General features: G+C 37.0%; 1 protein-coding gene across 1 annotated transcript in view; it reads right to left on the reverse strand.

Moving 5' to 3' along the window:
* Positions 1-306: 306 nt before the first annotated feature.
* LOC107739778 (collagen alpha-1(IV) chain-like) overlaps positions 307-11,089 on the reverse strand; it is a gene marked incomplete at its 3' end in the record, with an annotated part of 24,137 nt that continues 13,354 nt past the window's right edge. Inside the window, exons 3-21 of the mRNA XM_016551983.1 lie at positions 5,555-5,689; positions 5,424-5,468; positions 5,141-5,257; positions 4,968-5,036; positions 4,711-4,746; positions 4,521-4,583; positions 4,259-4,294; positions 3,983-4,024; positions 3,822-3,902; positions 3,679-3,723; positions 3,482-3,544; positions 2,980-3,024; positions 2,810-2,863; positions 2,634-2,694; positions 2,220-2,324; positions 2,016-2,108; positions 1,059-1,121; positions 558-563; positions 307-396 (exon numbers count right to left, since the gene is read on the reverse strand). Of these exons, the coding sequence (XP_016407469.1) occupies positions 307-396; positions 558-563; positions 1,059-1,121; positions 2,016-2,108; positions 2,220-2,324; positions 2,634-2,694; positions 2,810-2,863; positions 2,980-3,024; positions 3,482-3,544; positions 3,679-3,723; positions 3,822-3,902; positions 3,983-4,024; positions 4,259-4,294; positions 4,521-4,583; positions 4,711-4,746; positions 4,968-5,036; positions 5,141-5,257; positions 5,424-5,468; positions 5,555-5,689 (1,249 nt within the window). The remainder of the gene's footprint in view (positions 397-557; positions 564-1,058; positions 1,122-2,015; positions 2,109-2,219; positions 2,325-2,633; positions 2,695-2,809; positions 2,864-2,979; positions 3,025-3,481; positions 3,545-3,678; positions 3,724-3,821; positions 3,903-3,982; positions 4,025-4,258; positions 4,295-4,520; positions 4,584-4,710; positions 4,747-4,967; positions 5,037-5,140; positions 5,258-5,423; positions 5,469-5,554; positions 5,690-11,089) is intronic.

Below are 11,089 nucleotides of genomic sequence, written 5' to 3' on the forward strand. Positions count from 1 at the left end.
TAGAAATATTTTGTAACAATATAAATATTTTGTAACATTATGTCTTTACTGTCACTTCTGATCAATGTATTGCAGTATTAATTTCTTAAAAAGAAAAATCTTACTGACCCCAAACCTTTGAACAGAAAAAAAAAAAGTAATCAAAATTTTAGAAAAAAGAAAAAGCTAGTTCTACGGAAAAAAAAATTATGCATCGTTTGCAGACACCACTTGGTTTGATATTTTGAATCTAATAGAATGACATTCCCACAGGTAAATAAATCTTTATATACATATAAGTTTATATGTCAATGTATGAAAACTTACCTTTTCTCCCCTGAACACCTTTTAATCCAGGGGGCCCTCTATTTCCAACCTGTCCAGATTCTCCACGCTCACCAGGCACGCAGTAGTAACCTGTATCACAGACATTTACTCTTGTCACAGTGTATTAGCTGTATTTCTTTAGAATGATAGCTCTTAAAGTTGCATGCCTTATGTATCCAAGTATTATGTTACATGTATAAAGGTGTTGGATAAATGTATGTAGCATGTGACTGTCAAAACATTATGCTCACCGCAAACTGTTCACTCGAAACACATGACGAGACAAATGTTGACACCGTAACAGGATGGACATACACACAAAGACAACATGCAAGCAGGCAAACAAAGAAGGATGACATGCTTGAAGAACATACAATAACTTCAGTGATGATGCACACACATCGACATTATCAATAATGTCAACAAAATGAGACATAGGTTAGTGTCTCTACGCTAAACACGCAAAATGTTTTATTAATATTAATAACAAATGAAATGAAAAGATAAAAAATGACAAAAGACATCTCAGTGACAAAAGGCAATTATGAAAAGTAAACAAAAGCATTATTGGAACTAAGTAAACACTTACATGCTCTCAAATGTCTAATTATATAGACATTCTCCAACATGCATTTTATACAGGTATGTACAGATACTTTGATGTGACTCAATCACATCAATTTGTCAGGGCTGGTTAAGACAAACAACAGAAAATGTAACAATTTGAGGGGGAAAAATCCACATCCACTCACCAGGATTACCAGGAATTCCATTTTGTCCTTTGGGTCCAGTAGGGCCACGTTTTCCAGGTTCCCCTAGAGGAAGAGCGATTATATGTTATTAAATTATATTACAAAACCATAAAAAAATCTATTCTTCTCTCTCGTTTTTGACATTTACATTGTACGAGTGAGAAAACAGTACACTACAGTACAAATTTTTGGGGGTCAGAAAGGTTTTTTATTTAAATTTTTTTTTTTTTTTAAAGAAAGGATGTATGAAGTTGATTAAAGGCATCAGAAAAGACATTTCTAAATGTTATTAATTAAGTAATTATACTTTAAATAAATGCTGCTCTTTGAACTTTCTATTCATCAAAGAATCAACAAATCAACAAATGTTAAAACAAATGTATAACAACAAACTGGTTTCTTGAGCAGCAAATCAGCATTCAAGACCAATTATATATTTGCTTATGTATTTAATTATATATGGACCAACATATACATATGCCAACACACACACACATATATATATATATATATACACACACACACATATATATATACCCACACACATACATACACACATACACACATAATTACACACATTTCCCCACTTCAGGTATTAAAGATTATTTTATTATTTTCCATTCTACGCAGTACTTATTGTGTTTTGGACAAAACAGCATAATCCTCTGAAGAAGATTATGAATAAATACACATCTACTTACAGCTTTTGAGTCCCTCAAATCCCATTAATGACTACGAATATACAACTTATGTAATTTCATATATGCTTAAAGCCCAAAACGGTGATGAAAATGTACCTTCAGTTAAAAAAAATGAAAAAATTCCAGCTTTTTACGATTGCCCCTACAAGTCAGTCACACAAATAATACAATAACTCTTTCAAATCATTATAATGTTTAGGAAAATGCATATTGAAAATATTTTGGTAAGACAAACATAAAAAATCTGAAATATTACCATAGTTTAAGTATGACCCGTATATTTTTCCTGGGTCACCTTTTTCTCCTTTGAGTCCATTAAGACCCTGCAAACCAGATTCACCCACTGGACCTAAAAGCAGAGCAGAGTTAGAAAGAGAATCAAGAAAAGAAAGAAAAACACGCACTAAGACATCTAAGTTTATAAATACCATACATAAATGACATTTAAGATATTTCAGACCTCTTATAGATGCTCCTGGATCACCAGGGGGTCCAGGTATACCCATCGCCCCTCTATCCCCAGGAAGTCCGGCTGCACCAGGAAGCCCATGATCTCCAGGTGGTCCTAGAGCACACATAAAAAAAATCAAAAGATTTTATAATACAAAAATTTTAAAACTTGTTAAATTAAATATTATATTTATATATGTATATTATATTATACATTTGATATATAAAAATGCAATGATATATAAAAACTCTTCAAACAGATCCACCTCATCTGAAACTCTCAATATAAAGAATTCTAGTTTGCACTGCTAATTTATTTAAGAAATAAAGTGACACAATCTTCATGGTAAATACTGTACCTAACCACAGACAGTACAGTACATTTCACATGTCTTTGTGTTTGATATAATGTTAACTCTATTACCCATCATATTGTTGTAATGGTATTTTGGGTTTCCTTTAGGTCCGGGGTCTCCTGGGTAGCCCTGTTACACATTCACAGCAGCAGTGTCAGCAAACAAATCACAATATACTGCAAGTAGATAACTCTTACTAAATCAATTTCTTTCATACAACGTCTAGTCAGAATGCGTGCCTGACCTTTGGCCCTGGGTTGCCATATAGACCTGGGAGACCATTATCCCCTAGTGCTCCCTGTATATGTAAAAACATAACATCAGAAGTGACAAACAGTATAATTCAACAAACCTATCATTTCAAAATAAATAAATCATTATTAATAGTAAATTATGAATGATTAAAAAGTGTACCTTAAGTCCTGGAAAGCCATATCTTCCTGGATATCCAGGCAGGCCCTAATGTTTTAAAAAATACAACAACATACAATTTCAAAAATACATTTTCAAAATTGAGATTTACACATAATCTGAAAGTTGAATAAATAAGCTTTCCATTGATGTATGGTTTGTTAAGATAGGGCAATATTTGGTCGAGATACAACTATTTGAATATTTGGAATCTGAGGGTGCAAAAAAATCTAAATATTGAGTTTTGTGGTCCAGGGTCACATATGTGAAATGAGAGGAATTCGATGCTTAATCCTGATAATTTAATTGGTTAGTCTGGAATGTTTTGATTGGTTGGTTTGGAATTCTATGATTGTTTGTTTTTGAGTGTTATGACAGGTTGAATTTTTGTTATTAGACAGATGGTTTGTAGTCTTATCTGTTGGTTTGAGGTGTTATGTTCGGCTGGATTGTGGTGTTGGTTTGTAGTGGATCAATTGATATGGAAACTAGTGAATAATCTTACTCTTTGACCAGGTAAACCAATTATGCCTTTCTCTCCTTTTTCTGCTGGAGGTCCTTCAAGACCCTGAGAAACACAAAAATGAATGTAAAACCACATTAATGAGCTTCAGCTAACACAGGTCACATATCAGGGCTTGCTATGTTAGTTCAGAAGTTATTAGGACTAATAAATTCAAATAAATATGCAGCAATACTCACCTCTGGGCCAGGTGCTCCACAAATTCCTTTCTGACCTTTCCTCCCCTACAAAAAAAGTTATAAAATTCCACCATCATTTTCTCCTTGGAAGCTGCCTGGCATCCTCAACAGCTGAAAACTTGTTTCACATATGGACGTTTTACCTTTTCGCCTTTCACATAGTCTTCTGGGTTGGGCTCCACATATTCAAAAGGACCTGGTTCACCCTGTTTCCCCTGTTCCCCCTGTAAGAGAATCAAGATGATGTTGTTAAACACAAATTCAAGTATGAAATAAAGCCAGCACTGCCAAGTGTGTTATTTACCTCATCTCCTTTTGGTCCAGGCAGTGATCTTCCTGGGTCTCCCTATGGACAAACGAACAAAATATAATTCAAGAAGATTTAAAATAATCAAAATCGGCTTCATATTAATGCACAGGCAACAGAAGAACAAGCAGAAGTGCATGTTAAATGAAAGATGCTAGAAGTCTAGGGCGGCTGCACTCGAACAAAGATTTTCAGGTTTTCAAATCTGAGCTAATAAACTGTAAACTTCTCAGTGAATCTTCAGTTTCATAGGCATGCACTTGCAAAACTCACCGGTAGGCCTCTTGGACCTGGTAATCCTTGTAAGCCCTATATAATTAGAAAAAAACATTAAATTAAATAAAACAAAAATATTTTTAAAAAGTATATTTTTGGTGAGCATAAGATACTCTTTTCAAAAACATTTTACTGTGAGCTTTTGAATTTTGCAAAAAAACAAAAACAGAATACATACATTATTATATAATTATACATATAATAATAGTATGGATGAATAAAAAAATGGTGCTATTTGAAGAGTAAATGCTTTTCTCACCATAGATCCATCAGGTCCCATTCGTCCTGGTGGACCTTGTGGGCCAAAGACCCCTCTTAGCCCCTTTGTGCACATGCAAACGCAGACACACACAAACAAAACAAACTTAACTAATAAATAAAACGGCACTTAATACATTATAGCTTATATAAGGACTTTTGCATAAGGTTTTTTTGTACTTAGTACATACTTCTGGTCCAGGTATTCCAGGTAGTCCATCGACACCCTGTGAATGAGGATAACAGAATTGTTGAGTATAAAAAGATGATTATAACGTATCTCTAAATAAAACAACAAAACTACAGAAGTATTTTACAATTTAAGAAATCAGCTTTTATATTTGATTTTATATGACACAACAATGCTCAACCTCTGGACTGCATGCAGAATATAGTCAGTAGTTATAAAATATAAACCCATAAACTCATTTTTTGGAATTATACATACAGGTGTTCCAGGAAGAAACCTTATCCTTGTAAACGCGTCTCCTTTGGCTCCTTTTAACCCAGGTAGTCCCTGAAACAAGCAAAAAAAAAAAGTAATGGACGTCATTTACTGCAGGAATGAACACACTGAAAGAGCCCAGTCAACACGAAAATTGCTTGTAACATTTCTCATACCATTGGTCCTGGGAAGCCGGGTCGTCCTATCTCACCATTCAACCCACGTTGCCCTCTGGTTCCATTACAGCCATCCTTCCCTGGAAGCCCCGGAAGACCACCAGGCCCTGGATGACCCTGGAAGATTATTGTAATATAATATAATAATATAATATAATATAATTCATACATGCTGTCTAGTTTGTATCTATATCTATCTATCTATATACTGTATACATATATATACACACACACACAGAGCATTTCTATTGTTGAATATTTCATACTACGGAGTGTCACTTACAGGCACTCCACCTAATCCAGCATAGCCTTGATCTCCTTGAAAGCCCTAACACAAAAGAATGCAACAGAATGAAAGCCCTTGTATTGAGTTTTCTAAGAATTGTTTGTGGGTGAGTGTGTATTTCTATGTACTTGGTCTCCTTCCAGGCCAGAGAGCCCAGGCGAGCCTATGAGTCCACGTTGACCCTTTTCGCCACGAAGTCCTTGGGGGCCAGGCAAACCTGGAAGCCCCTGCAGGCCCTGCTGACCTAACACACCAGGATTCCCCTAGAAAAAAAATAGCAGTAGAATAATATAATAATATTATAGTAATACTCCCTGCAAATCTACATACTCAGAAAAAGTGTACCTTTATTTACTCATAAATGGCACACACACACACACACACACACACATTGCCATTAATAAAGTAAATGAAGGTACCCTTTTTCTGAGTATGTAGATTTGCAGGGAGTATTACTATAATATTATTATATTAATTAATATTAACATAATATTATAAACTATAATAAACTATATTCATAATCACAATATAACTATTTTTTATTTTATCTTTGTTATTAAAAATAAGAACAGATGCAAAAAAACAGCAGAACAAATATAAGAAAGAAACAAATAGGCCTAGTGCATTATTTTTTTCATTTTACATCTAAACATAAGAATTCAAGTAAGAAAATCAAATAAAAAATAATCAAACGTAAAAATCACTTCACCGTGTTCATTACAAATAAACTGATTATTAAAACTACAAAAGCAGTTCATTCAAGAGCAGCGAGTGATTCCCTCTTTTCTTTTATTGTTAGATTAACATTAATGTAACAGATGGCCAGTGGGTACTGACCACTTCCTGATCGTCGCAACATGCCGAGTTTGATTATGACATTTGCCAGCCCGTGGCCAGCAACCAAAGCCTTTTGATGTCGTACGGCTCCGAGACCCAGTCGTATTGCAGCAGTACACTGTTGCAGTCCGGAATCACTTCAAACTATTGGCCCCCCCATACGACCTGGATTCTCGTTGGGAGCAGTTTCGAGACACTCTGGTAACCTAATCGGCTACATCATTCGTAAAAAACTATTTCTGCTTTTATTTATGTACACTCACAATAACACCAAAATGTTGAGCTTTTGTAAAATAGAGAAAATAAACAGTGCTTTCTGCCAGTCTCCGTGAAATGAAGCGCGTCACAACAATGAACCGCCTACTTGCCTGCTATTAAAGGCACGTTTTGTGGAGATGGCGAGTCAGCGAGCGTCGGCATTCGGTAACTTCATCTTTGCAGCTGACACTGACTGAGAAAGTTCTAGTTTATTAAATAATTAAAATGTATTTTTTTCCCCGGGCACATTCATAATCATTACTTTTGCTGGTGCTTTGTGGCAAGCGTTATGTGCGTGCTTGAGCATGGAATAGGCTATACGCCTATGCCTAAAGGATGGTTTAGTAGGTTATTATATCCTCCTCAGAACCAGAAAAAAAAGCTTTGTGAATTTAGTATTTTTTCATGTCATTACATTGTTTAGAGCATAAGAAAAAAAAAAGGAAAAATAACATTTTTGAAAAATTATATTTTATTCATATGTTATGCTATGACCTCTGTAAAGGACACCAGGACTCAGTTTTTCTAAAAAATAAAATGACATGAATAGACATGAAAAGGCAAAAACAATGGGATTAAAAAAAAAATCACCAATCAATTTGTTAGGTTTCTGGATTTTTTTATACTAAACTTTGTATAAGGATGATTCTCAACTATGTTATAAAAAATATAACAAAATGATTTGATATACCATTTTACTTTATGCAATATGTGTGTAAAATTTACATAAACTGGTTTGTCCATTAAACACAATGTTATCTATACACTGTACCTAATTTGCATATTAATGTGCTGTTGGGACAGCATGTTGAAAAAAGAAGTGTAATAATGGGAGTAATAATTGGCCAGATTTTTTTATAATAAAATCTAATATTTCATAAGAATATTGATATATAATTTCTTTCCATATTCATTTGTTGTGTCTCCCAAAATGCGTAATAAACATGCTTTTAGTCCTGGTGTCCTCTACAGTGGACATGTAATGAAATCAATATCCTGTTTCAAACCAGGAAGTCATATTTTGGTTTGAAACCCCATAACATTTTCCTGAGATGTTTATTTATGACAAACAATTTGAAAATTAATCAGATTTAAATGATAATTACAAAATATCATCATATTTCCATAAGGATGTACAATTTTTTCACTAAATTAATGTCAGCCATTTTTAAAGACCAAGCAGAGGGAGTGATCATGGTGAAACCTCCAAACATTTGGTCTCTCTGAAAAGCCCTGAATGTGCTCCTTACATCCAGACTTAAAACTGTGACATGTGAGGTCTCAAAGAAATTCACTAAAAATCCACTACAGAGACAAAAACTCCATAGCTGGGTCCCAGGAGGATATTAATAATTTTAACATAAACGTGCGACTAGTTGACTAAAAATCTTTAGTCGGGGGCAAGCCTACTTGGCACAAGGAACCACTCCATTTTTAAAATAAAATGCTATGACATTATAAAAAGTGCGACTACAAATCAAGTCATGTTGCATTGCACGAGTTATGCATGCGTTATGAGTCAAATGTTTTTATTTTATTTCATTTTTGGGGGGTGCTATGGGGGTGCTTTGGTCTTTCTTGGGGGTACTGAAGCTGCTAGCCTCTCCCTAGCGCCGCCCATGCCAACCTTGATCTTTGGCATTGATAGATGAACGGCGGCATGCGAAGCAAGTCCGGGACCAAGCATGCAGAGATACGGAACGCAAAGCTGCGGAGATTAAATATAGGGACTTGGATTGTGGAAGATTTTTATTGGTCAAAATATGAATTGTTCAAGTATAATCCTTATGAATATAACCATTTATGTATCAAGTTATTTTACTATTATAATCATGTATGTGCCTGTGTGCAGACAGGCCTGCAGAGGAATGGTATAGAAGACTGTATGAACGACAGACATATGGTGGGGCTGCATGTCCTGTTTTGACATAAGACAAAATATATGATGGGGCCCTTACTTTCACGGAACATAAAATTAAGGCTTCCTGTCTGCGTCTTGGTAGCAGACTGGAAACACAGCCAAAAAAGGTAAACCATAACAAATATGTATGAAATATATTGAACACGCCTAGAAGATAAACAGTATAAAAGACTGTCCAGACACAGACTTGGGAGATTTTCTGCAGATCATCTCTAGACTGCATTATCTCTCTGATAATAAAAGTCTATTTTTCTGGCATCAAAACCCAAGTGTTCAAGAGTGATTCTTCATAGAAACGGCAAGAGCCACCACAGGATCAACAAGAAAAGCGAAGTTGCAGACATGACAAGCATGAGTGGGTCATTCAGAAAGGGACCGAGGCACAAGAAGCTGCAAATCGCAATGATACGCACACGTTATATCGGATCGTTCGAGAGCTTACCTGCTCCCCATCTGGAAGCGGCACATCGATCAAAGATCGGGACGGCAGGGCCCTTCCTACTCAAGAAGAATGTGAGCGTCGGTGGGTTGAGTATTTCACGGAAGTCCTAAACTAGCTAGTGCCAATCACAGCATTTGATCCCAGCATCCTAAACCCTATACCTGATCTGCCAGTAAACCTTGACACGATCACAGCAGAGGAAATGAAAAATGCGATCCGGGCACTCAAGAATGGCAAGGCTGCAGGCCAGGACGAGATCCCACCTGAACTACTCATATCTGGTGACCAGTGCCTTGTTGATGCCCTGAAGGATTTGCTCAATGCTTGCTGGGCAACCTCAGTAGTCCCTGAGGAATGGAAACGAGGTGTGATCATCACACTCCCAAAAAAAGGCGATCTCTCCAAGTGTGATAACTGGTGGGGTATTACTCTTCTATCGGTACCTGGAAAGGTATTTTCTATTGTCATTCTAAACCGCCTCCGACGAGCTGTCGATGCCTGCCTTAGAGATCAACAAGTGAACTTCTGAAGGGGCAGATCCTGCATTGAGTAGATTTTTGTTCTGCGACAAGTGATCGAACAATCACTGGAATACCAACAACGGATCTCACTAAACTTTATCGAATTTGTCAAGGCCTTTGACTTAGTGCACTGAGAAACGCTATGGAAGATAGCCCGGGCTTACGGAATTCCATCTCGATTTGTAGACATCTTTCGCAACCTTTACCAAGGCTCTCGATGCTGTGTACGGATGGAAGAAGGAATAACTGATTTCTTTGCGATTGAAACTGGCGTATGACAAGGTTGTGTGCTTTGCAGTTGGCAATCTCTTCCTCGCCGATCTCGACTTTGCCGATGATATTGTCATTCTCGGCCCGACCCAAACTGCTCTACGAGACCTCACTATGGCCCTAGAAAATCAAGCGGCCAGCGCTGGACTCCAAATTAATGGACAGAAGACCAAAGTCGTTCGCATCGGTTATGTAAACTTGAGAGTACCGATTACAATCGACGGAAAAGTGGAGGAAGTTGCAAACTTCACTTATCTTGGCAGTGTCGTCTCCTCAAATGGGGATGCAGAACGAGATGTTATCTGCCGCATCGGCAATGCATCTGCCGTGTTCCAGCGACTTCGTCTAATCTGGAACTCGCCTTCCCTCCCTCTGCAGATTAAAGGGTTAGTTCACCCCAAAATGAAAACTCTGTCATTAATTACTCACCCTCATGTTGTTCTGGTGGCCTACACAAGGCAAACAAAAACAAGGACCCCCCAAAATCACCTGGCGAATAACTTTTATGGAAGACCTGTGAGCAGTCGACTCGACATTCCATGGGACGAGGCTGAAGTCATGGCCGCGGATCAAAGCCGTTGGAGAATGCTTGTCGCCCTATGTCCCGAACGGCACCAGTGGAATTAAGGTTAAGGTTAAGGTAAGGACAGACGGCCTACAGTGTCGCCTATTAATATTATAAATATGAGCAAAGGTGGCTGTGAAAATAAATCTGCATTGTTCAGCCTTTTGATCTTCATTCAAAAAATGTACAAAATGTTAACCTTTTATTGAAGTAAAACATTGGAAAGGGGGTTGATGTTTTTCTCTAGTTCATGTTAGCCACAGTTATTGGCACCCAATTTTTGCAACGTCCTTTTCCCAAGATAACAGCTCTTTTTAGTTTTCTCCTATAATGCCTGATGTGTTTGGAGATCACCTGACAAGAGATCAGAGACCATTCCTTCATACAGAATCTCTCCAGATCCTTCAGAATACCAGCTTCATGTTGGTGCTTCCTCTCTTCAGTTCACCCCACTCATTTTCTACAGGGTTTAGGTCAGGGAACTGAAACAGCCATGGCAGAAGCTTCATTTTGTGCTCAGTGACACATTTTTGCTGTCTGACAACTAAATATGCTGGAGTTTGTTTTTGGATGAGCCAGGAGTTAGTTTTTTCTTGAAACCCATTTGAACAACATGTGGTGATGTAGGGGCTGTTTGATATATACAGGTGCATCTCAATAAATTAGAATGTCGTGGAAAAGTTCATTTATTTCACTATTGACAAGTTATCTCGTCTTTTAGAAGACAACGCTTCCCCGCCAAAGACAAGCTTTTACGGCTTTTCGTGTTTTCACTGTTATACACTAGGGGACTATTACACATCTTCTGAACGAGTACAAAACCTCCCGAACAAAAACACATGTGTACAG

This window comes from Sinocyclocheilus rhinocerous, unplaced genomic scaffold, assembly GCF_001515625.1.
Source record: "Sinocyclocheilus rhinocerous isolate Xijiao unplaced genomic scaffold, SAMN03320098_v1.1 scaffold2120, whole genome shotgun sequence".
Classification (NCBI taxonomy): domain Eukaryota; kingdom Metazoa; phylum Chordata; class Actinopteri; order Cypriniformes; family Cyprinidae; genus Sinocyclocheilus; species Sinocyclocheilus rhinocerous.